The following is a 27,249-nucleotide window of genomic DNA, read 5'->3' as shown; positions in this document are numbered from 1 at the left end:
CCGGAATTTCTTCGACATGGGGCCCTAAACGCTATCGCGTTAAAACGGGCAAGTTAGCACTCGGTCGTGCAAAGCTTTGGTGCAGCGAAACTGTCGATCCTCAAGTCTTACTGGCTGGATTGCCAGGTATTAACTTGGTTGGTATTACGTTTTAACTTGGTTGCTTCTAGGTTCTAACTTGGTTGTTGCTAGGTTTGTAAATAGGTTTTGCTTGGCCTAGTATTTTGCTATCACTTCGCATTACTGGACTTGAGAATCGACAGTTTCGCTGTGCTGTAAACTTGCCCGTTTTTTTTATTATTAATGAAGACAGCAGGTGGAGGTCGCTGGCACTACTTCACGACTTCATGGTGCACGGATAGGTCAAGTTGCTTTCAGATAGATGTGCGAACGATTCAAGACATGCAAAAGTAATTTTAGGATGACGATATCGGAAGATCTTCGGGAGAGCGAGCTCACTTTTTCAGCAGTTCTTTTTCATTTAACCGCGACTGATGTGGCATTGGGCTTCAATTTTTTTCGCTGATAGCAGCGATTACATCACACTGCAAGAGAACTCAATTTAGAGTCATTTAAAGGGAGGTGCGTCTCAAGAGATCCTTTTTTCGTTAATAAATAAAGTGAGGCCGATGGATGAAAGTTATACAGAACATAGAGGTTAAACTCGTCTTTTTGGTTTTTAGTTTCTCAATATCTTGGTGTTTTTCTGTGCCTCCAGGAAGTGGGGAAACTACACGGTTTCTTGTGCAAGGTTGGGGCTTCATACTGTATCGGAAGGTGTTATATAGGAAGGTGTTATAAAATCGCTTATTAAATATCGAAGAAGTGTTTTGTTTTCGCTCTATTATTTGAAGAAAAATTTTGTTTTTAATCTCGACAACAGAGCTGAACAAGAGACACAAAGGCTGTAGCTTTCATTACGGAGTTCGCTTCGTCTTTATTCATAACAACAAGAGCACGTTTGAAAAGTTGCAAAACATGGACAATTTGAACACTTTTATGCACTATGTACATCAGTGAGCGAACTAATCAGGGCGATGAGGCTTGTCTCTTGAACGTACAAGTTGAAAACGACTTTTCATGGGCTTTGTACAGATGCAGACAGTCAGCGGCAAACATTGCTGACGCGTACAAGTTGTTCTTTTCTCGTAAGGTGTGTTATGACAGTAGTTAAATACAACAACACAAAAATGAAACATGGGTCCCGCGTATAAACACTATGCTTATTTACATTCCTATGTACATGCTACGTGTCTCGCATGGAGTATTTTCACTGCGAAGTTAGCACTGAAGATCTTTGTGAACTATAGGGTGACACCAGTGAGCGTCGATCCCTATGGTCAAATTTGCTGCGAATTTCGTGGATTTCATTTATCTCCGTGGTGCCAGATATCTGACAGGTGAGGATTACCAGTGGTATACATCACAGATCTAGAAGCTGCACCGCACCGTTAGCTAAGTCAGGAGCTTCGGCGCACGGCTCGTTCTTGCATATATCCTTCAAGACCTATAGAATAACGAGCCAGGCGGTGCAGTGCTGAAAATTACGTACCAGCAGGCTTAACTTTGCAAATTGTCAGGTGCAACTGCGTTCTCGTCCATCCACGACAGAGCCCAGGCCGCGCGCTGTTGCTTGTTACCACGATAATTACGAAAAAAAAAAGTTCTAGGAACAACTTTTATTACGGGAGTAACGGCGCTTCCCATATTTGACTCCGCTTTCCACATTTCTTGTATTCCTTGTACTTTTTTTCATCATTACGTTCAACGACAGAGCGCACGCGGTGCACTTTTTCATTTTACCACCTTAATTGCAAAAGGAGTTCTACCAACACTTTTTTACGGGAGTAACTGCGCTACCCGTATTTGACTCCATTTTCCATAGTTTTTACTCCCTTATCAGTACGTCCCACCCTGCTTGTCTCCGAGTGACGGTAGTCGCTAAAGCAGTACGGATATCTTACTCTACGAGTATTCTTACGAGAGCTCAAGAGAGCGCCATCTGCAGCCAATAACAGCCAGGCAGACACAACCGGCAGCCACCACGAATTCGAGTGTACACTATTGGAAAAGTTCCGCATTAGTTCTCAGGATTGTTTCCATTTGATTTTCATATCGTACAGAAATGATAAGCATTCCGTACACATTCCGCTTTTGCCGCACGAACAATGCGGAAGGCGTGCGGAATTGTGAGAACGCACGAGGATTTTCTCAGTACGTAGCTAGAATTTTTTTTTCTGGCTGCAAGCCACTGTATAGAAAGTCGCAGCCACCACTTCCAATGCTGCACTCCCGCGGAACGCAGCTTGGACGTTCAGTGCCGGCGGCGCTCTCTGGTGGCGGTCTCGTTTACACTGGAGTCCGGCGAGTAGCGGAGGAAGTGCTCGCAGTACTCCTGCAGCCGGTTGAGGTTGGCGCAGCACGGCTCGTACGACTCCCTGGCGCCGGTCACGTAGATGCACTCGTCGCAGATGGCCTTGGCACGCGAGTCCTTGGTGCAGTTGCTTGCGGCGGCCACCGAGTTGCCCGTGTCCACTGCCGATACAGCCGACTGCTGGGCCGGCATGGCGCGGCAACCCGCGCGACTGCTGGCGAGCGCCAGGAACAGAGCGGTGGAGAGCAGCGCCGCGGCGACTGTCTTCCGAGCCATCGTGGTGCTTGCGTCCTGCGCAGGAGAAAGAGAACGATACGTTGTCGGCTTAGCGAGACACTCGCGTATACGAGACAATCTGCACGCTTAGAAAAACGATGGGGAGACGCCAGCTGCAGCTCTTAGTAGAGTCGAAAACGGCAGATAAAATTATTAGCACTGGTTCAAGGACCCGGCCGTTGGATTCGGCCGCAGCCCACTGCCAGAGAGACCACTACAGACAGTACATGGAGTTCCACGTGCGAGGACCTCCGTTATAGTGGTCTACGCTTAACCTTGCTCCGTTTTCCCAACTAAGCTTCGAACCATACACTTCTCACTCAGACAGAGAAAGTGAGGTATGATCGTTGATTAACACAGGGGAGCTATTGCCTGGGTATACTTGTTCGTTTACTCCTAGTATTATGTTGCTCCAAACAGTATATGAATGACTCGAGAAATGACATTTGCGCCAACGCGCACAGCATACACAAGTACGCACTTTGCGAGCTTACTAAACTGTCCAGTCGAGGTCAGTGTGGCGGTTAATTAAGAGAGATCAAGCGCGCGAAGCACTAGCAGCACTATTTCAAAGTTCATGTGCGTCATTCAACTTAAAAGAACGACCCATGGCGTATAAGTTGACCGTGAATATAATTCACGATTGTCCTGCAGAATGCAAACGTGCAGGCCATCACACGTATAATACTCAGTCCTGATTAGATCTGTAAGCAAGGAGAGCAGGCACGTGCACTGACCGCAAAAAAAAAAAAAAAAAAAAAAAAAAAAAAGGAGAGAGAGAGAGAGAGACTATAGAGAATTTGTCTGGAAATCGCGTCCTTCGAGAAAGTTCGTGGAGTCCTGTTCATCGTGGTTGTATACTAACTACGTTCGAGGGCTCATTCGCATGTGTACTATATCACGCTCACGGTGGGCCGGAACGTGCGCATCGTCGCTCTTTTTGCAACTTGCGCATCATTAGCGATAGATGGCACGCCTGCTGGCCAAATCTAAGCTAAACCAAGAGAAGGGAGCGTATAGTGAAGAAAACTTGTGCACCGGCGCCCGATCCGTGAGCGTCACTAATTTCAGCTTGACGTGTATTGTCGGATACATGAACGAAAACGCCAGCGCTGGCGGGGGACATCGACTATAAGCGAGCTTTACTACTTGTTCACATGCGCGTATTGGCAGCGACACAATCCTTCATGATGGCATTCTTTACTCTTTTCTAGCGCATTCTGGTCCAACTAAATTTCACAAGATGTCACCACCAACGCTGCTGTTTCCATCCACGCCTTCGGCAGCACACTTGAGACCAAACTACAAGAGGACGTGTCGTATAGTCGCGTGCGTTCACACATAGAGGGCGCAGTAGAAGTGTGATGGGAATGCTTCCAGCTCCATTGTCACATGACGTAACCTTCAGCGCGATGGGCTCCGCCACTGACAAATCTCGCTGAATCTCGCATCAGACGCGAAAGTGATAGTATACATAAAAAAATGGTAGATTGGTTTGGAAAACAGCCCCTCTTATATCTGCTGCCACAATTTTTCTGTCACACCACACAGGCAATATTCATCGTACATATACATAAATTAAAGTGCTAGCGAGCTAGCGTCGTTGTATTTTTGTAATGATAGAATCGCGCTCGTATCACAGTGCGTGCAAATGAGCGAAAACATGGTTCTTGTTTCTTGCTGCTAAGTCATGATCGGAAGGGCGGGAGCTGCGGCATAAAATTCGTGCTCTCATTAATGTTGCGCTGGGGAACCCAGATTCAAGACCCACCATTAAACGCGTAATATTTTTTTTAAGGTGAATAGCTTTCTGCGGCTCTTTTGTCCGTTTTTCGCCACCGATACAAAGGCGCCGATGCAAAAGGCCCCTGTGCTCGTGCAACCGAGTAGCGGGGCGCGTTTGTTGCTGAACGTCAATTAGCTATTAGAACTCTTTGAGACAGACGTGTTGTCCATCTAGTACACTATATACTGCTACAGATGTGCTGGTTAACAGTGTTGTTTTCCACGAAATTACACAACGAAACAACAAAGGCTGCTTAATTCAATATTTTCACTGTAACAAATGTGCGCCATTAGGCGCACTTTCTTAGACCGTTACGCTATTCGCTTACACTGACAATCATCTTCGGTGGTGACCGCACCTTTATTTTTTAATCTAACGCCAGCTTTTACTCGGCGAGACAGTTTACGACGCGCCAAACCCCGGGGAGGTAGGCAAAAGAAGCTTCGCTCTAAAACCTGTTTCATTTCAGCCCAGCTCTTACGCGCCCGTGCCTGCGTTGAGCGTCGGCGTGCCTCGGCGTAACTAAGCGAACGAGCACAGCGAAGAATGAAAGAGCGAACGCGGAGCGCAGCGGGGATGAAAAACGGCGGCGACCAGGCATGCGGCGAGCGCGTCCACCGATACCATGTGTGGAAACAAGGCGCTGGCGTCGGCATCGGACGCACTGCGCATGCGCTTCGTCGCCTGCGCCGCCGCTGCTAGAGAATGCGCTCCGCGCGAGCCACGCGTTCCCGTGTTCGCGCTTTCTTTCTGAACGATGAGCGCGTCGTCAACCGGTGGAAATGCTTCGTCTGCCACTGCTGCTAAACGAGCTGCCCGAGCAGAGGCTCAGCGCCGCCGCCCGAGAAGACCCTGTCGTTATATTGATTAATTAAGATATTAATTCCCGAAATTTGCGAGAAATGCATTGGCGTTCCAGTTACTTTTGTGCTTCGATGCATAACGCGCATCGTCTTGTTAGGAAAGCAACTGGAACGATTTCTCCGAAAACTTCGGGAATGAATATCTCGAAACTGGTGTCAACCTGAGAATTCGTTCCAAGTGGATCCGCCTTGCGAACTCCACGGCGTAGAATTTGTAAATTGGAATATGGCTCATAAGGTAATTAGTTAAAAACTTAATTCGTGAATGTTTGCTTAATTAGTCGATTCCGCATTTCATTTTTTTTTGCAAGTAATATCCGCCACTTCGAGTAGATAAACTCATGAACTAGAGTTGTGCTATCTGCCATAGGCAACCTTGAAAAAAATTTTAGAGTGTTGGCTGAACACCCGGTATACTTAACAGTGGCTACGGTGTCCTGCTTACAGGGCAGCTGCATGGCTCGATTCCCTGCTTCGGAGTCCTTAATCTGATGGGGAGGAATGATAGAACGTTCTTGTACTTGGAACGAAAGAAGTGTTTATTCACTATCACAACTGTATAGCTCAGCTTGCAGAGTTTCCACGTAAGTTCGATCGATCAATCAATCAATCAAAGCAGCTAAATTGTTATGGTCTCCTGATGTGGTCACGTTGTCAAAACCAATAACATGTCGACGGTGTAAGAGGTCATGTCGACGAAGGAGCTGATAACTTGTGTACTTATTTTACTATGTATCAGTCGATGTTTTTAAACCGCCATGCACAATGTCCTTCCCATTATAGTTGTTGATCGTCGCGCGTCGTACCAATTTGCACGCTGTTTCATGTGTACCGTGTACGTCAATTTTATTTTGTCATTATTTATTGACGCCGGATGACACACGCTCATTGCACGCGTCAATTACGCTGCAAAAAAAAAAAAGTCAAAATAAGTGAATTGTAGAAATGTCATGAAGACGCGCCATTCTTTGAAGGCTCATTGCACCTACTGGACGGAAATAATTATGGCATTCCACCTTTTGTTTATTTCTCGGGCAGTGACGATGATGAACGTTTAGAAAAAAAAAGTATTATTTAATCGCAGGAGGCAGCATAACAGGTTAAGGGTTCAGGATGCAATACATTTCAAGGCTTGCATGCAGGAAAAATTTGTTGGCTGCAGTTTCTTTAGTATTATTTGTAAATTCGTGTACAGTGAATTTTCTGCATTGATAGTACATTTGCAACTGTCACGCTGCTCATCGTTGCATTAATTACGAGGCAACTAGTCAGGCGTGTAGTAAAGGGTACGTATACAGGTTGTCTCACTTAACTTGGGCTAATATTTAAAAAATGCAAATGCTACGTAGTTAGACAGAACCAAAGTAATGTTGTTTGCCGTCGCTTGAAGATACTCAGATTATTTTTTGCATTCCGTATAATTAGATCAATTAGTCTTATTTATTAATCAACTTCTCAATTATTATAATTAGAGATGAAAAGTGTCAATGGTAAAACTGTAGAGCAACTTGAAAAACTCCCGATACAGCTTTATGTTGCTCAATACGTGCTGCATAAAAGTTTTCCCGAGCGTGAAAGAAGCTCGCGAATACACGCAAACTTGCCGCGCGACTGGCCGCTCGAAGCACTTTGCGTGTATTCGGGGGCATCTTTCATGCACGGAAAAACACTCTCATGTAGCACGTAGTGAGCAACAGAAAGCTGCATCGGGAGTTTCTCATGTTGCTCTACAGTTTTCTCATTGACACTTTTCATCTCTAATTATAATAATTGAGAAGTTTATAAATAAATAAGACTAATTATCTAATTAGGTGGAATGCCAAAAAATAATCTGAGTATCTCCAAGCGACGGCAAACAACATATTACCTTAGTTCTGTCCGGCTACGTGGCCATTTGCATATTTTTAAAGTTTGGCCCAAGTTAAGTGAGACACCCTGTATTATGACCGAAACCGTTGCAGCCCTCGGGAGAGTGGTAATGTCTGCATGCTGCTTATTTTTTTTATTCGACTAACCCCGCATGGCTGAAATTCGATACCGATTGACTCGCGTCAATTGCGAGTGGGTATAGCACCGATAACTTGCGAGCGTCGCAGAGACGTACGTGCACTCTCCGATGTATTAAAGCTCTGCTCTTCCTGGAGGGTCGATCGTTTTAAAGTCGAATATGCACCGGCTGCAGCTAATGCCAGCACTGCCCTTTCGAGGCGAGGACAGAGCTAGCGGTAGCAACAACGTCGATAACGAAGGCAAGGATTTCTGGTTGTAATGCTGGCGGACGCCAACATGCAGTCGAGAGTCGTTCCCATCCGATGCTCGGCGCAACAAACACGATTCCTTCGAGTGGATATCGCATAGGGCGATTGATTTACATTTGTAATATCAAAGTTGAACACGCGAGTCGTGAGAGCTCGCTGAGATTAAGATAAGAGATTGGCACTTATTAGTCGGTCGTTTCAGTGTTCTCTGCCTTGCGCAAAAAATTGCGCTCGCACAAATCAAGTTCGCGCATGCACAGAGCTCTCCGTGACTCTACAGCAAGGGAGTTCGCGTTGCGTAGAGAGATACGTTGGCTCTGGTAGACCATCTCCTATATACAGTCTGCCGGGAACCTAAGCGCTGCGTCAGGTAGCAGTTACTTTCTCAAACAGCGTCCGCTCAGCTCATCCGCGCTGTGTCATAGCCGCTCGGTTTTTTGTAGGCGCCCGGGCAATTATTGTTCAAAGAATCCGCACACATGTAAGCGAATAGAGGTAGCGGATTGAAACTTCTGCATATGAGCTGTCGAGTTAATTTAGGTGTTCGTGGTATAAAATGATAAATGCAGCAATTAAGTATAACAAAGTCGCCGTAACCTTGAAAGCACGTGCGGGCACACCTGGGTGAACATAACCTTCGGCGAAGCCCCACGGCGAGTGTCACGTCGGAGGTTTTGCTCGTGTAAAGGGGTTCGAAAATAACCCTTACAGGTAAAAGGAGTAGCCGTATCGATGAGAAACGTTTTATAGTAATTAACAAAGCGGCAATGGACCCCGGTGTATCTGGCGGGCACCGCGGCAGCCGGCGGTTATCGAGGTTTCTAACGGCATCTGTGTGAACCTGCGCGGACTGGAAGGATCTGAAGACTTCATCATCAGCTATAAATTGCACACTAATGATTCTGCTCCCTGTCTTGCTTCCTCCGGTCGACATCGCCAGCTTCCTTATGAACGAAACTGCATGGTTGTTCTTCACCTATCACCGCTACCTTCCTCACTCCTTTTCATGAGGGATGTGCAAGGAAGCTATATGTCGGCTTGAGGGAGCAAGAGAGTGGGAGCATACTCGCACGAAACCATGTGGAGTGGAGATCAGTCTGTGGGCCTTTAGGGGTCAGCGCTCTCTGACGCTGTTCTTATACATGACTGCTATGAGTTTACAGTATAGAATACAAAGGTGAGCTGGTTTGTGAGCGCTCATCGCGAAGAAAAGTGTTTGTAGTGTTGTTTGCATCGCGAAACAGCGGATTTAACGGTGTTGTACTTAGGACAACAACAGATAGCCGTAAGAGCTATACATATATGTTTGCCGACCTCTGAAGTTTGCTTATAGCTTAACCTGGGAAAGCTTGTGAATAGAGTAAAAGTGTGAAGCTCTAGTTAGACGCAGTCTGCTCTTCGGCAGACTGGAGTGTAAGCAAGCCATTTAGAGGCACCGTGTTACCAGCGGCAGCACATAATCACCGGCTGGATTTGGAAAGTGAAAATGGCAATTCGGTACTTCGCTTACCGCTCAACGAAAGCGCTTCCCTTGCACCGGGCGAATTCAAGGATCCGTTAGGTTCCGGCAGCCCTTCGCCGACTCGGGATATGTGCTTTAAACTGCGGACGGCCGTGGCGTCGGCGTAGTTCTCTGGCTTCGTCGCCGAACACTCCAAAAAGAGAAACTTGCGCGCACACGCCGACCACGTTGAACGGTTGACCCCCGGGAGGGCTCGACGCACTTACGAAGGTGTGCCCGCGCGCGCGCGCGGAAGGCGTGACGGTTCGCTAATCGTTCGCTCACCGGACCACCATTTGCACCTACGGGAGCTCGCGGTGACCAATTCGCCTCTTGGCGCGCGCGCACACTGTATACTTGCGTCGTCTGTGACACCCGCCGCCGTGATCCACTCCACTTGGGCCAAGAGACCGCGGCGGCAGCTTGTCCGGCGCACTTTCGTCGATATGCGACTCGGATAGGAGCCTCTCAATGTTTTTGTACTGTGTTGCGGAGTTTCGCGAGTTGGAAGCGCTCCGGTCGGATTGGGGGGAGGAGTGGGAACGATCGGGTAAGCGTGTATACGCGTGAGGAGGCAGAGCATTGCATCGAGAGATAACCCAAGATAACGGAAGGGTGCACCTCTTTCCTAATTTTTCCTTCTCCCGGCCGTTATGATTTTGTGCCTCTCCCGCGGCCACTATCGACATTCAACACGCGGCTGCGCGGTTGCAGCGTTTTGGGCGGGCGGGCGGGCGGGCGAGCATGATCTCCGCGTGTGATAAGCACGCAGCCACCGGTCCATTAGGCTTAGCGTGGGAGGAGCTCGAGATCGCTCGCGTCATGTGCGCCTGCCCTATCGGAGCTCGCCGCGCGCGACGAAAAAAAAAATTATTAAAAACCTAAAACGCCAAGCAGAATACGCCCGTCTCTCGTTTCGTATCCTCCGCCCAGAATTATACCTTATCTTGCGGCGGTGTCCACGCGCATGGCGCACTGCTGAGCGATTGCATGTCGTTAATACGACACTGTATAAAACAAACACACATACCTGCAGTGCACAAAGGCGCTTGCATGGTCGTGACAATTAGGACTTGTTGGTATACCGTTCCTATGTGAGGATGGGTGTATAGCGCATGTAGAGAAAGAAGAAAGAATGGACGAGACAGACCTCTAACATCCAGCAGCATTTTATTCATACAGGAACAACTACAGTTACGTACGGCACGTGACAAGCAAGCTTACATTACCTTCGATGAAATTCCAACTCTTCATCACTCAAAACGACAGAACGCGGGATTGTGTGAAGACGACCCGTTTTGAGTGATCATCGAAGGTGACGCACGCATGCGTTTCATGTGTCGTCACTGAAGTTCGTAAATAGCTGCATTAATAGGAGTAAAAGCTGTTGGAAGTTAACGTTCTGGCCCGAATATATTTCCAGTTTCCGCTATACGCTATAGTAATCCTCTTATAGAAGCGCTTGGATGCCTTTTTCAATTTTACCATTCATTTGCGCGTTCACTTGCAAAGCGCGATTATGATCTAATACAATATTGCAGCATAGTCTTAGTTCACTGCGACTCGTATAGCAGTGGTCTGAAACATTTAGCTGTCACGGCCCCGTTGACCACTTTCGCCGCCTAAGAGGTTACTATAGCGGCCTCGTGCAGTTTCAAGCAATTAAGCACACAAGAGCAAACGTCTCGATGGTGGGCGCACAAGTGAAAGTACTGTATATATATATATATATATATATATATATATATATATATATATATATATATAGTTACGAAGCAATCCGTACATGGATGAACGCGATGCTAGGCAGAGCGATGAAGACGACGACGGGGACGCTTGCGCGTGTGGCAGATAGCCATCTTCTCTTGCCAGTTATCTTTCTTTGTAAATATTCTGTAAATATATCCTTCGCCTACATCTCGCCTCCGTCACAATATATATATATATATATATATATATATATATATATATATACAAATGTTACGCGAATGAAGGATTAAGCACTGGATACTATTTACAATGTATATTTATAAAAGACAACTGCAGCGCTGGCCAGTTCAGCCTACAGCTCGAGAACAAGGAACAGTTCGTGTTCTTCGTCGGGGCGCCCGCGCGCATGGTCCTCAAGAAACACGCAATGTGCATGTATCAGTATATATATATATATATAGTCATAAGTCAACAAACAATCGCGCCAAGGGCAGCATAGGGGGAATTGTAGTTCCTAATTTAATTAAAGAAATGATAAATAAATGGAAATGAAGGTGGACGAAAAAATTCGCCGGCGATTACGATACTCCCTAGCTAATGCGAAATTTGAGCGCATCTGTATACGTGTTTTCCTTTCGCGATATATTGGCTGGCGTGGACAAGCTGTCTCGTGCGGCCCCATTGCAAACGGAGTGAAGTGTGGCGCGACTGCCTCACTAATCGGGAGATCGCGGGAGGCAGCGCGTGAGTGACACGTGGGGGCGATTCGCAGCAGCCGCCCCTCCGTTCATGCAGTTGGTGAACAGAAGACGCGCGCGCTACTGTGGTACCATCTCGTAGCTACCGTCGCCGCAGAGCAAGTCTTGCGCGGCACTACGCTTTTCTTTTCACGCTTTCGCCCTGCCCTCCTCCTCCGCTTTCCGCCTCGCGCTCTCTTCGCTATCGCCGTCTTTCATCCGCGTTCGCTTTCATCCTTCGCTGTGCTCGTTCGCTCGGTTACGAGGACGCCGAGGGACGACGCCGAGGCTCGCCGCAGGAGTGGGCGCCTAAGAGCTGCGCTCTAAGAACTGGCCGCAGGTGGGATACGAACTCACGTCTTCGCATTACGCGGGCGATGCCCTTACCAACTGAGTTATAGCGCGGCACCGTCTTGCCATCCACGTTCTGGGGTATTTATGTTTATAAGAACTACATGATGTGACAAGAAATATATGGCACCTCGGTTTCTTTTCTTGTCGTTCATATATATATATATATATATATATATGCGTGTGTGTGTGTGTGGGAATACTCTGATGAAGACCGTGCAAGTTGCTTTTCAAGTGAAGCTTGTATTGGCTCACAAGTTACAGTGGCGTTGTTGTCACGCCAAAACTCACGCGTGGCGTATATAGCCGCATTGCATATGCGGGTATGAGCCAGATATGTGCGTATGAGCCAGGGACAAAAAGAGAGGAAGGAAAAAAGAGCAGGTGCGGGGAAAGCTGCGCCGCTGCCAGATTACGTGACGTGCGCAGCCAATCAAGGTCGTTTAGTGTGTCGCGGGGAGGAAAGGGGAATAAAGGGGGTCGGCGCGTGCTTTGCCAGGCTCACTTCAAATCAGTCTCGGCGGCTGGTTGGGAAGGCCGCGCGTGGTGCGTCCCGCCGAGGAGCAGGCTGCGTTTGAGCAACGGCGCCGCGTACTCGCTCGCGAAAGGGTCGTCGTTGACGTGCCGATTCTAGCGTGAGCGCTTCCGAAGCCCTGGCGAAACGTCAGCGAAGAACCACGGACGCCGAGTTGTGGGAGCGCGATGTTGAGGCCAAACGTCAGCGTCGTGTTGCCCTCCAGGAACCCGACAACGGTGGTGCACGCCTCGGCAACGCTAGCGCCAACTTCCCCGGTACGACGGCCAGGTTTCAACGCGAGTTTCTTAACCGGAACTTCCCAGCCAGTTGCAGTGTGTGTGACCGGTTGTGGTTCGAGCACAACGTGGTATTCGTCGTGCAATTCGTTCCGAGGAACACCGAAGAAACATACAACCTTCGCTTACCCCCATTTTCCGATAGGGAAAGGGTTTGTCATTTTTACAGCGAAAGCTGTATATATGGCTAGGCGAAACAAAAAACAGTTCGTCCTATGTTTCGCTAAACGTCTCCATTGGCTGCGCCTTAAGTTACGTCGTTCTCTACGTCGCACCCAAGCGCGCGCGCCATTGGCAGCGCCGTTAGTGACGTCGTTAGCGAACGCGTTCCCGCCATTGCCACGTTGACGCTGCTCTGCCCGCAGCGCCGTCTCCTGGGCTCGCCGTTGTCTCATGCGTTCGATATCTCGAGTTAGCTCGGCGTCGTGGTTAGCAGCACCCGCCCGCCATTGGCGCTTGCGTTCCACTAGAAACACAAACATGTAACCAATAATTGAGAAACGCTTCTATACAGCGTCGGGATTAACCCACTTCTAAACACCGGGGCCGCACGTTTCAGCTTCGCTGGTTAGCCATCTGTACGGAGTGCTTGGGTGGTGTTTGTTTTTTGTGCACACACTAATGTACACCCTTAAGGGTGTACAAGTGTGTAACTTAGTCTATAACGCCCAACCTCATACCCGTAAAGGTGTAAGGGTGTGAGTTATAGGCACATGTACACTCTTATGCACTCTTGGGGGTGGAAATTAGTTTAAAGTGTGGAAAAAAAAAACAACAACTAATACAAGTGCATAGGGCTTTTGATTTTATAACCAAAGTACATGAACGCAGTAGATGTGCGCTCGGCTAACGCACACTCGTAACACGTCATAGACGTTCTGGTGTGCCATTCTAAAGGAACACTTGTGATCAAATGCGCACTTCTGGTTACGTAGTGGTTGCTACGTATTTTGAGAGGAAATTAGCGTGAGATATACAGGCAAAATATGTCTATGCCATAAAGATACATGTAAAGATCGCAAGACCAGTTACAAGAATACAGCCAACTGAAGTAATTGAGCGCGCATATAGATATCAACCAACAAGAATGTGGTATTTCCTATGTAACAATCTTTTTTATATTAAATACATGCTGTTATTGCATGATCTGTAAATATTCCCGCTTGCCGCAGTTATCCCCCCCCCCCCCCCCCCCCCCCGGTGGTCTCAAAAAGCAGGCGTAGCAGTGATTTCTTTGAGTCGCGAAAAAAAAAAAACACAATGTAATGATATTTGCTGCGGGTTATATAGTAGGGGCAGCTATAGGGAACTGCCGCCATCACGATATCGTTCGTTCACCGCACTGCAGCCGCGGTGCCAGTGTCAGTGGCGAAGCTATACACAGGCGGCCTTTCCTTTAATCTTTCTAGGCCGTGGATATACATGGAGGACCGCTTCTCGCCCAACGCCGGGGCCATGCCGAAGGCACCTTTCTATGCACGCGCAAGCCTTTGAGAGACGCGCAGCAGCTCTCGGCGTGCGTCACTGCGCATATCACTGACGTCATCAAAACGCAAGCAGCCTTGCTGATATTGTCTTGAGCGCTGGCCGCGAAGCACCCAAGTGCAAGGACTCACTCGCGAGTCGAAGACTTCGCAATCCTGCGTTAACGCGATTAGCATTGCTTTGCCTGCTTCCGGCACATTGAGTGTATCTATCTATAGTCTCTTACGCCGAGCCAGTGACCCTAGCTGTCTGCTAGCTTGGGCCACAAGACATCTGCTCGTGGTCGTTACGCCGTCATATTCGTTCCGTCGTCGTAATTCCAGCTTCGGCATCCTACCGTCGTCAGGCTGTCGTCATCATTTCAAAAACGTCATGCAATTTGTCATGCCATCGTCGTCTTAACGCCTCTGTCGTTCCATCGACATCATTCCTTCTTCGTCATTACGTCATAATCGCGTTGTTGTCGTCATTCAGTGGTGATTACGCCACCGTTGTCGGGCCGCGTCGTCGTCGCTTCTTCGTCATGCAGTCGTCTTCGTGCAGTTATGGTCATGACCGACCTTGGCGAGCGAGTGTCAATAGCAGAGTGGGCCGATCCCGGAGACAGTGTGTATAGGATGTAGCCGAAGCAATGAAAATCTCAGAGTGTCCAATACAGATTCTCAATAAAGGTATCTTCAATATTACTGTGTGTGGCTACATTGCTTGAATGCTAGTCGCGTCAACGTCGACGGTCATTGGGAGATGGGTTGTGCCGCAATTTTTTTAGCTATCTGTAGCTAAAATACAGTCTATTGGATTGGAGTCTAAGCCTATAAGCCTGTAGGATATTGGGCTGGAGTATCAGTCTCGTGGGTTTATTATTAGCTACAAAAATGCAGGTTATATTTATTTTTTTGTTTTCTTTTGAAAATTACAGTTATCGAATAGGAAGTTCAGCTCTTCCGCAAATTCTGCCTTATCACAGCAACTGTACCAGATTCTGACGAATGGTAATGCACGCCGACGGAGCAATCATATCTCTAGTACATCACGATGCTGGGGCGTCATTTCCGCGGATGGTCAAGATATATCTTATCGCTGAAGACCAATCTTGATATATTAATACATATTCTCCATCTTGGTTCAGTTACTAGAGCATGGATCGTTCTGAATCCTTTCTGCTCGAACTTTGCCAGACGCTTAGTCCTTTCGAGGAACCACCCATTCACCCGCACGAGATCCTCGAAAGCCAAAGAAAAGAGAGACAAAAATACAGCCGCCCACACCCCGATCTTACGGGAGAACAGGCCAGGGACGGCCGCCGTATACAGACAACCACATATCCACACCTCCAAATACCCAGTGAGATACACCCTGCACGCTATACGAAGGTACAGGTCCTTGATGCGGGGAGCGGCCAACTCTTGCCCACGTAACGTATGTGGACGTGTAAACTACGGCCTCCAAATTTCAATTCGCCCCTTACGGCGCAAGTGCCAAGTAACAGACAGTGGGGAGATTTGGCTTGCTAGCGAAGATCTAGAGAGCCAGAGAGCTCTTCTCGATCAAGCCCAGCGAACCGCAGAGACCAGTGGAGCCCTAGACTGAGGGACCCACCCACCGCCCAATACCACTAAGAGAGAGAGAGAGAGAGAGAAGAATAACCGCCCAAACACTCCGTACAGATGGTTAACCAGCGAAGCTGAAACGTGCGGCCCCTGTGTTTATCACTGGGTTAATCCCGATGGATCATTAAAGTATTTCTCAATTATTGGTTACGTATTTGTGTTTCTTAATGAGGTTACACACACGTTCGATTGCGACGGAGAGAACGACGTCGCAGACGGTATGATTGCAGTCCTCTGTTGTCGCCACTGCCGCTTGCGATTCTTCAAAATTAAATTGCTTCAAAATTAAATCTGTCCGTCAAGTAAGACAATGAATGGCTCATACCCCCTTTGAGCAATGGCTCATAACCCCGTAAACGCCGCCTCCCCATTACGACGACAGAAGAGAAGTGAAATTCTACGCTGGAATGATGAGCGGCAACGGAGCTGCAGCTGTGGAAGAAGACGACGACGACCAACGCGGGAGCAGTGGCACGAGCGCGTTCGCGCGGTTGCGCCGAGGGGCGCCAACGAGTCAGCGGCGGAAGAAGGCGACGACGCTCGAGCCGTTGCTGATGATAGTTTCTGCGCACATCGGACGGACGGATTTTAGTTTCGCCTATAGCCATATACAGCTTCGCTGTAATGAAATTGATACTCACTCCTCGATCTTCGCAGGTTATATACTACGCTTTGCAGGCATGCTGGTACTCACAAGCATGCGCCGTTCCTTCCTGCGTACGCTAGACACTAAAACACAAGCATCGCGTACAGCCACACTTAAAGCGCATCTCATAGCGGCGTAATCCTAACAAATGCAGGCGGCATGGAGCAAACATCTAAGGCCTATAGAAGCAAGGCACCCCACACATAAATCTCCTGCATCATTATCCTTCCTTACCACGCGATCATTGAACGTGCACACGGGTCATGGTTAAGCCATTATTGAACGCGCGCATGGGTTATGGTTAACCCATTACTGAACGTGCGCATGGGTCATATGTGACCCATGAGCATTACGCCCAATTTTAAAGCTCCTGGCGCTCTAGTCTTGCTGCGCCATCTAGAACACAGACGAAGGAGCAAATTTTCGTTTTATCATTCTGTTTATTATTATTATTATTATTATTATTATTATTATTATTATTATTATTGTCATCATCATCACCATCTTGCCGTGTAGAGGCGATTTCAAACAAGCGCGCACAGGTGTTCATCCATTGATTGCGAAGATGGCAGACACGCCGGTATCTAAGCGCTTACATGAACGGCATTGGTCTCGCGATTCTGTTGCGTCCTCAGGTGATTATTTGGGTGCTACTAGTAGCAGTGAGTTCGGGGACGATGTCAGATAATGAGGTTATAATTCGGAGTATGGAAACTCGTGAAACTAGCCCGGGCTGCCGTGAACTGCTTGGCGGCAAGTATCGTTTTCTACCTGTCGACAGCTGACATTGCTTGTGCCAAATCAGATGCCGCATTACATTTCCAATAATATATCTCTTATTTTTAGTGTCTCTGCAGCATATGGTGGTGGTTTTTTGCTGCAAGCACGTGACAGTGTGAAGTGTTGCACAATAGTTTTGGCACTTACGAGGAATCGTCAGTTCTTACGTCGCATAAAACAATTTTTGCAGGCCATATCCCTCATGATCGAGATAGAACATGGAAACGTTTAATGCGCTGTAGGCAAGAAAAGTAGAAATATTATGTGTAATTAATTCTTTTTTGCGTTTTTTTAAATGTTCTAGCGTAATTGTAAAAATGTTCTATACTGTACAGAAAAACATTATTTTTCACGAATTATATATTATACCCCAGCGTGTGTTCTTGAAATTTGTATATCCGACCTCTCTGCCTTTCTTCAAATAAACCTCTCTCTCTCCTCTCTTCTCTGTATCTTCAGGAAGTACATTTCTTTTTCTCCCAGAGATATTGATGTGTAGCATGTTATTGTAGCCATGACTTTACAGACAAATATAATATTCTTACTAAAACCTTCAGAAAACGAGATTTTCCCATGGTGAAGAAAAAGCTAAAGCATGTTCGAGTAAAGTGTCACGGAAGCTGCACATGTTTAAGCCTGCCGCGCAGCATAACGAAAGGCATACGAGCGGATGAACGCTCTTGACCCATTGAAGCCTATGTGTCATGCAAGCCTTTTCGCATCTACCTATACTATACGAATGATTGCCCGACATAAGCGCCATCTCTTGTTGTCGCTTCTGAATGACAACTGTGAGGGCAATTTTCAACAGCTCGATTACCCCACGAGAGACTAATACATTCAGGTTGATTCATGACGAGATCCATAGAACGTGTTTATGGGTCTATAGCTGTCAAGGCCGTGTATACAGTTTCAACTATACTCGCAAATTACGAAGGAATCGCCTGTTCCGTCCCCCGACCTGAGGCAGCTGACTTTCCACATGCTTGCTATGTCAAGGCAGAACAGTTCACACCTGTACTGATTTCTCAGTCACATCATCTTCCGCAGCTAGGATTGCCAACTGTCTCGAATTTAGCGGGACAGTCCAGACTTTATTAAAAGCCCTGAGTCCCGACTTGACGCAGTCGAGACGACCGTATGTCCCGACTTCCACTTTTGTTTCTTCTGAATAACAATAATTAAACCAGATTTGCTTTTTATAATGTCTGACAGCTAGCGTCGGTTGCACATTCTTCGCTTTTGTGTTCTATTGCATTGTCCTAAGCATAAAGACGGTTTTGCTTTTATCGTGGTTCTATAGTTCTGTTGTAGACCCTAATGTCCATAGTACTTCCGTTTGTATTAATAACCGTGCCAGCCACCTAGGCAAAGACTGCACCTTTCTTGTAAATCGCGGCATGGTAGGACTAAAAAGCATGAGCCATTCCACTCTGTGAAGGTGGATGATCAGCGAAGCAGTTTAGCACACGACACAGAGGTGACACAGAATGGGGATGCCGCGTATAGTCCGGACTCCCGAGGAGCAACGCGCCTACGAAGAGCGACGGCAGGAACGACGAGAATGCAATCGTCGCCAGGAGTCGGCAGGAAACTAGGCACGTAAGTGGTTGGAACGCCGACAAAGAGAGGGCGCTGCGAACGTAGACATGGCCGACGCGGGTCAGCCTTTTGGGCTAAGATCTGTCGTTACCGTTGTTCCTGGGACCTCTTTGGGTTCCAGGTGTGGCAAGGGTAGTTCAAGGGCGCGTTACAGGTCCCGTAGTCCACAGGGGTATGTGCCATTGCGCTTGGACCCTTCTGCACTATCACCAGGACCGGCCCACATTTTTGCACACGCACACGAAAAATGCACGGAAGCCTAGCCATAAACAGCTTCGCTCTAAAATAGTTGTATACCGGCAGCTCCTGGCGCTGACAGAGTCGGTCATCGCCAGCTCTCGCGCGAGAGCACGTACGCCCGGCGACAAAATATTACGGGGCATGAAATCTAAGAAAAAGCTGAATATCTCTGCAGCCTGTTAGCAGTAGCCAGTACAACTGTATACGACAATGTTGTTAGCATATTCTAGTCGAAGCCCGAAATGCAAATACCAGGCTGCGTTGTGATGCTGCGGAGATATTCAGCTTTTTCTCAGATTTCATGCGCCGTAATATTGTGTCGCCGGGTGTACGTCTCAGAGAAGTAGTTGACGTTCGGCGATGATGATGATAAAAACTTTTATTGAAAATAAGAAAGTAAACCTTGGGTTACGGGAAGGTCCCTAGTCCGGGACACCGTTGGCAAAAGCCGCTGCCCGTGCTCTTTCGATGAGGGCTCGTTGCTCCTCGAGGTCCGAGCTAGACAGGGCCGCCTCCCAGTCCTCCCACGTTGGCTGATTTATTATGGCAATACTGCTCCCTGACGTTCGGCGACTAAACGCGGCCCGAAACCGTCCTCCTTATACACCGCTGCCCTCTCCCATTTCCGACGGTGGCTCCGGCATTTCCGAATGACGTCAATCGTGACACAGGCGCTGGTGCGGGCCAATCGGCGAGCTCTGTTGCCTCCTCGGACCTCCAAGGAGATACGCGGCCGCCGGCGTCCAACCACGTAAAACAGTGGCCAAAGAAAGCTCCTCTCAGTATATAGACTTCGCTGAAAACAGCTCGCACAAGTCTGCTGTGATTTTTGTCCAGCCACAGAAAAAAAAAAAAAAAAAAAAGGTGTCAGCATGACGCCATGGCATTGCTTCCCAATTTCAACGTGTACGTGCTTCTACGCAAAGCAAGTGTGTTAAAGAAATGTATACAGGAGTAAGATAACGAACCTTATCCAGTTATTCTCCGTTTCGCGCTTCGGCATTGGTCCGAGCGATGCTCCGCGATCGTTATCACCAAGGTAAGCTGGTCATGAGTGACGGGAGGTGAGAAAGAAACGAAATCGAGCGAGTGGTACCGTTACAGTAATTATGATCCTGTAGCTACTATGTGAACACGAGATACGCGTTGCCTCGATGTCACCGGACTGCTGCTGCTTGTGTTCATGTAACTCTACTAGTAGGGCGCTCCCTACTATGCGCGTTCATTAGTGCATTTTAAGTGACAAGGGCGCTTTACCTTGAACTTGTGATTAGCCTAATCCCGCAGCACCTCGCGCTCTCTCTCTGTTGCCTCCAAAATATTTACTTCAACGCATGAAGTGCTCGATGTAACACATCCGGGCAATTCTCCAACTTTCGAGCCGATGCTTTGCTGCAGCTTGCTAAGTGCGCTATCCGGCCCTTGTCATCTTGTTTGATAAAGAACTCAACGCGCGTTATAGAACTTTTGTATCTTTCAATTTCATGGTGGCTCTTGGCCCCGTGTTCTCGACTATACGCTTTTGCTCGCAGTTTCTGCCCAATATCGGAAAAGCTGCGCTTGCAGATGTATGTTCCCTCGCAGGAGACCACACATATTCGATAAATGAGGGTGATTACGCCACTGGTAAGAGTATTTTCTTTGAACAGGCCGCACCTAGCCTTTTGTAGCGTGGGGTACGCCTGATAATGGTAGTCTTTTACATCCTGCCTACCGTGGCCTTGGACCGTAGCCAATAAGCCTATACCTCGAGAAGATGCGATAATAAAGCTAGGAGCTCCTAGTTGAGACTCGACTCGAAGCAGCGGATGTAGCCAAATGTTCTGTTATTCATTCGTTCTGCTTTTTTGTTTTTACTATTAAGACCCCTCGATAAAGGAGCGATTGAAACGAAAATGTCCATGCTAAAGTTACGGTTGCCAATGGAAATGACGTGCTCTGATTGCTCTGATGGTGGGTTGACCGAAAGATTAAAGTCTTCTCCAGATGGTGCGCTCATCGCGTTGATAGAAAGCTCGGTTACAGAGAAATCGGTAAATTCCATAGGCCTATGCGGCAGAGAAACGATCAGTTCTTCAAACCAGGAAAATTGTAGTCGACATGTCGGAAGTTCGGAGAAAGTTTGGCCGGGTGACGCGACAAAATGTTGGCAAGACGAACTTTCACCTAACCCTTGACTTATGTGAAGTTGTAATCCACGCGGACGCCAGCTTTTAACGCGATAGCGTTTAGGGCCCCGTGTCGCAGAAAATCCGGCGTCGGCAACCGGTGTGTGATCTCGGGTGACAGAAAAAAATCATCCAACCACATCGACCACGCAGGCCCTCCACGTGGTGCAAGGTTTCGGTTTACCAATCGGCGTCGGATTGTAATTTGAATGTACGAGAAAACCTAATTCTGCTACGAGGAAACTCAAACACAAACCCCTTTTCCAGCATTTCTACCAGACCTGCGCGCGTCGGAGCAATAGCATACAATTTATAAAATAATAAAAGAAGGTGCTAGGGCCTTCACATCTTAATATGACCACTTATATTGCCCCTGGAAAAACGTCTTTCCAGCAATGCGTTTTTGTTTAAAAGTGAAACCGACTTTAAGGGGATCGGTATAAGCTTGGTCTTTGTAAGCTGGCTTTCCGGTGTTGCAGTGAATGAAGCCTACTTGCCGTATGCGAACGATGCGATGCGAACGGGTCCCGATAACGCTGTCGCGTTCTACTCTTTTTCTTTCGGTAATTTGTACCTCCAGCTAGCGGATTTCCGCAGAAAATGAAAATTGGTTACCTCTATAGCTTATTGACCTGCTAAAGCGAAAAGAAGCTATAATATCTTTCTTCAGAAACTAAAGTCATTACCGACCCCGCTCCCCCTTCGCCCAGCGCTAAGCTGAGAGGTATCACGGCAACTATCTACGCTTGCGATTGAATTATTGACATCGCTTAGCAAGGACCTTTCGTATCCACCTCAAGGCAGCAGATTCAGGAGAATTAGGGGAAGCGTGGGGTTCGATGATTAGTAGCAACCATACTTTCCGTGGCTTATTTGTCTATTGGCTTCATACTATTGGTTAACCATAGTCAAAGTGTTACTGTAATCGGCAACGCGGACCTACCGGCACAGTTACCGAGCTAACGTACCCGACTCGTTACACGAACCTGACAAAGTATATCCGACATTTAGTCGCGGGTTCGTGTAAAAGCTCAAGGGTCGGGCCGAGGAATGCGTCAGGGCGGGTTGGTGAGCCCGCCTGCCATGGGTGGGTTGACGTGCCTTTACCCGCATGACAAAATACCCTGTAAACGTGGTCGAGTCAGACGTCTGGGAGTGCTGTTTTGGACATAGTCGAATTCGCGAACTTGTCAGTTTTGTTTGGCTAATGGGGCTACTATACAGCCTTCCCTGATTACCTTCGAAAACGAAAAAAAAAAAAAAACTTGACGGAATTTGAGGCTATCCAGAGTATCACCCGGATCGGCACTACTTTTGACTCGACGGGACTCGGCGCGAGACGGAGATCGAATCTGACACGCTTTTCTTCAGATACAAAGTTTGCCTGTTGGCTTCTCGAGTAGTCAGTTTAGGTTATACACTCTGTAGTTTATGCTAGTACAATGTAATATAATCCTAGAACTGATTTTGTTAATGCCTTAGGAATAGGCGGACAAAGCTCTTCGGTACATCATGCGGATGGTGCCAAGATTACAACAGTTAGCGTCGTTGCGAGAAAGCATGTGCCAGAAGCGAACGAACAAACGCGGTACACAGGATATCAGGAGTGCAGCTTCTATATGAGACTCGATACGATGGCGACAGCGTTGATGCAAACGCAGCCTTTCGCCAGGGGGTGAATCGAACACGCAAATGAGTTCCGAACGTTGACTAAGGATATATTCGGGACGTAAAAGACTGGTACGTAGCAACATGATTCCAAATAAAAAATCATAATAATCCAACGCCACAGAAAAGCGAAGGGAAACTGCAGCTATATACACTGCCGCTTCACACTGAAACGCATGAATGTGCGAAATAAAGCCGTCGTGATAACACGAAGAACGTAAGCTAACCAGTGTCCAGTAGTATTTCATTTAGATATTTTTGATATGCCAGTTACTGTTTTTCCCCTTCTCCTTCATGTACTACCCATGTCATGTTCATTTAAGCCATCTTATCAACATAATTTCTCGTTTCACAAGGTGTGTTCGTCCATGGTTCAATACAGCACTTCAGCTGTACCAAAAGAATCAACTTTGCTGGATGTTACAATCAATCTCTTACTCGCTCCCATTGTCCGCATGCTGCGCCATCATGCAGCATGCGAACAAGCCAGAGCGATGGGGGGGGGGGGGGGGGGGGGGAGAGGACAGTCCCCAGTCGTGATAATGCCCTTATCGCGGGGCCGTGGTGATTGATGGATCAGGTGATCTTGGCAGCGTACGTTGCATTGACGGAGAGCTCGCTGAGAACCGCCTTATGAGATTTGGTCCGTTATCTTTCTTGCGGTTTCTTCTCTTTTTTCATCGTGGCTAGACGGCGTCCCGTTGGCAATTATACATGGTTGTGTTCCTTCTATACCCTTGGTTCTGCAGCGTAAATCTGCAAGGTTACCTGCGGTGGAGTCCGCGGGCGGTTGCGTTGTGTGTGGGAGACCCGCCGAGGTTGCTCAGTGGCTATGGTGTTGCGCTGCTAAGCACGAGGTCGCGGGATCGAATCCCGGCCGCCGCATTTCGATGGGGACGAAATACGAAAACACCTGTGTACTTTGATTTAGGTGCACGTTAAAGAACCCCAGGTGTTCCAAATTATTCCGACAAATAATCAGATCGCGGTATTGGCACGTCAAACCCCATAATCTAATTTGTAGGGGGTATATATAGCGTCTCCACATTTTGTGTGGGAAAACTCCGGAGAACTGCTCTTACGGGCTCTTATCTAGCTTAAGTATGCCTGGACTCGTCGCCCATCGTGACATACGAGGCAGGTTTTAATGCGCTGGCATTCTTAGGACACTTCGCGCACTTTCCAGGGGCAATCTATCTATCTATCTATCTATCTATCTATCTATCTATCTATCTATCTATCTATCTATCTATCTATCTATCTATCTATCTATCTATCTATCTATCTATCTATCTATCTATCTATCTATCTATCTATCTATCTATCTATCTATCCATCTATCTATCTATCTATCTATCTATCTATCTGTTACAGCAAAGCTATTAGCCTCTAGTTGGTCGGGATCTTTCGTGTCCGCTTGCGTGGTGCTCACACAAAAACGTGGGCCGATCCCGGAGACATTGCAAAGAAGCGGGAAAGCGCAAAGTGTGCTGCTTCGCCAAGAGGGATCACGTGACGTCACTAGGGGACATAACCACTTGAGGAAGATGTCGTCGCGTGACGTCACGTTTGACGCGGTGACGTCGTCAGAGTACGTCGTCGGGCGATATCGTCACGATGACGACGCTGTTCTCGTGTATATTCGAATTTACAATCCGAAGCTATCGTGTCTGCAGCGTTCGCAGGCACTGGCTCGCCACGCTTCTCGTCTCGAAGGCCACGCGCGTACTTCGCGGCGGCGGCGCTAGATGACGCTGAGTGTTCTTATAGGGAGGCGCGAAAGACGAGTCCCGCAGCGGCAGTACACGCCTCATACATAACTCGTTCCTACGGTGCATGCAATACGTTGTGTCGTTATATTGATTCAATGCTAACGCATTACCGTTGAGACAGGCGTCGCTAGATGTGTCGGCCGCAATTTTTTCTGTCTTCTTTTTTTTTTAAAGTATGGATCTTTAGCCTTTTCCGTAAATACGTCGATGGCGGTAGGAGCGCTGGTAGCGCCATCTTGCGAGCTTTTCTTCAACAACATCGTCAGAGAAGCGTTTCTGTGTTAAGCCATTGTTCTCACAGTAACAAACAAAAAAAAAGAATTAAAAATGAAAAAAAAAAATGTAGTGCTCGCTCAGGACTGTTCCTGCGCATTTCTTTCGGCCCGAAGACAACCTTTAACTTTCTTTAATTTAATTTTAATTTTCGTCCTGGTCCCAACCTACTTATGACTCTTAACGAGCTGAAGTACAGGTTTGAATTCTGAATAGTTGCCATTTCTATGCTAAATATACAGTGTGTGCGTGTGGTGTAACATTCAAGTTGCACTTTTACTGAGCACAAGCCAAAATAAAATTTGTACTATTTTTTTTTTGCGTGCGAGATCGCCCTTAAGTAAATATTTCTTTCGTTCAGACCGAATTTCTTTCAACAAATATATCGGGCTGACATTTTTCGTTTTAATGTTTTTCGACTTTACCATCCTGAATATTCCCCCCTACCTAGCGATATAAGTTTACGCAAGATGGTCATAGTTTTACGTGCTTACGTTCTCGTATGCACATTGTGCAAGCGAGCGAGAAAAAAATCGCATCATTCAGTACTATTCGATCTCTCTTTCCTTTTTATTTTTCTTTATTTTTTTGCGTGACATCATTCTAGCGCTGGGCACCGCCGCCCAAAAACAACTGAAGACGTGGAAAAGAGAATCGGACCTAAACGATGCAGAAAACACAAACGCGAAAGTTAGCAGGCATACGCTAAGTATTAGCAGCGTCAATTCGGTTAAATTTTATTCACATTCATTGGAGTTACAAAGAATGCTCAGAAACTTGTTTGGACTGAATGCTTAGAAGGCTAGTATCGACGAATAATGCAGCACTGGCAAATAAGTGCACTCTTAAAATAGTTTACACCCTTTCAGGCTTATCTTGTCCCACAACAATAACCTTAATCTACGTTGCTTGTGTTTCCTTTCTTTAAAACTCAGCGCTCGCTATTTTCCTGTCGAGAATGCTATGTCACGCTGATAAGCGTATGCTGTTTGTGACCTGGAAGTGCCGTAACTAGACAACAACAATTATCGTTTAACAGTTAAAAAAAAGCATTTACCCATCAAGCAAGAGTTTCTTCAGAAAGGGGGGGGGGAAAGAAACCTTTGTGAGAGTGACATTGTTGAGTATAGAATTCGAAATAACAGCGCTAGAAAATACTAGAGGGTGCCTCCAGTATATATTGCGAGCCACTCTCATATCGCCAGCCGGCAAGATAAGTATATTCGCAGGGGGCGGGGTGTTGTATTTTGCTATATGCTATGTATATATCGAGCTACCTTTATATTATATAATGATAGGGGAGGGAAATCAAGTGATAATACAGGAATTCAGATAAACCACGCATCCCAGACAAGGCTTCGCGTAACTACATCCGGGCACTCAGGTCCGTCGCCTTGAAATACCGACTTCCTATACCGTATGTCACATGTATGAGGGAGTGCTAGAACTCACATATATATGTATATACATTTTGACCTTCATATGCTTTCTGACATGCTTTCCTGTATTTTGCCTCGCAAGTGTTTTCGTGACTTACGTGCAAGGGAGATATTTTTTTACTGTAGCCAGCCTCTTAAAGAACATTCGTGTCAAATATCTCTGCGACATGCACATTGCTTCCAAGAAGCCTGTGTTCACAGATCGAAAGTTTCGTTCAAAAAGGACTGTTTGTCGTTGATGGAAGCCTTCGATATGGTTTAGTTTGCCAATAATATTCGCCATTGCCGGCTTTTACGAAAGTATCGCATTTTTAGAACTTTTTTGCTGAATGGACTCAAGCGTATCTAGGTTCTTATACTCAATGCTCCAACGCTCTCTGCAACAAGCTTTACAGACGTCGTTTCTGGGCAAGTGGTAGCTGTCCGAACTTCGAAATATTTGGTTAGGTTTCCCTTGGATAAGAAAGAAACGAATATAAAAAAGAATTCTTTCACGGCACTTTACCTTGGGCGTATATAGCTGCCTTCTTGAGGAGCCTCCAAAACTAGCCCGTCTAGCTGGCCTCCTCACCAGACTGTGTGGCGCCCGCCTTGGCGGAGAAGCGACGTCTTGTAGCCGGCTTTTAAAGAGTTCCCGCCAGTTTGGAGTGTGTCCAAGACGAAACTTTTGCCCGGTTCCGCAATGACTAGTGTTTCTTACACGTGCTACTCGCTTCTTTGGACCTTTACCATCTTTTTTTTTCTTCTTTTTCAAAGTCGTATATCGTTCGACGGGTTTGTTCCCTCTGTGCTTTAAGTGCCTCGTCGGGGAGTTCTTGTTTTAGAATCGTGGTGCGCTTGTGCCTTGTGCCAGTCTGGTCGTCGTCTAGGTCTTCGGCGCGTCACTCGCCCGTCGGT

General features: G+C 47.2%; 1 protein-coding gene across 1 annotated transcript; it reads right to left on the bottom strand.

Moving 5' to 3' along the window:
- Nucleotides 1-908: 908 nt before the first annotated feature.
- On the bottom strand, nucleotides 909-26,935 carry LOC119433685 (uncharacterized). The gene is made up of 2 exons (XM_049659373.1): nucleotides 26,858-26,935; nucleotides 909-2,665 (listed from the first exon to the last, which is right to left on the bottom strand). The coding sequence occupies exon 2, from the start codon at nucleotides 2,648-2,650 to the stop codon at nucleotides 2,315-2,317; it is 336 nt and encodes a 111-aa protein (XP_049515330.1). The 5' UTR covers nucleotides 2,651-2,665; nucleotides 26,858-26,935; the 3' UTR covers nucleotides 909-2,314.
- Between the last annotated feature and the right edge of the window lie 314 nt (nucleotides 26,936-27,249).

This window comes from Dermacentor silvarum, chromosome 11, assembly GCF_013339745.2.
Source record: "Dermacentor silvarum isolate Dsil-2018 chromosome 11, BIME_Dsil_1.4, whole genome shotgun sequence".
Taxonomy (NCBI): Eukaryota; Metazoa; Arthropoda; class Arachnida; order Ixodida; family Ixodidae; genus Dermacentor; species Dermacentor silvarum.
The sequence above is the reverse complement of the archived record's forward strand: the minus strand, read 5'-3'. Positions and strand labels throughout refer to the sequence as shown.

Coding starts and splice junctions, on each gene's coding strand:
- LOC119433685 (XM_049659373.1), bottom strand. CDS start 2,650: ATGGCTCGGAAGACAGTCGCCGCGGCGCTGCTCTCCACCGCTCTGTTC.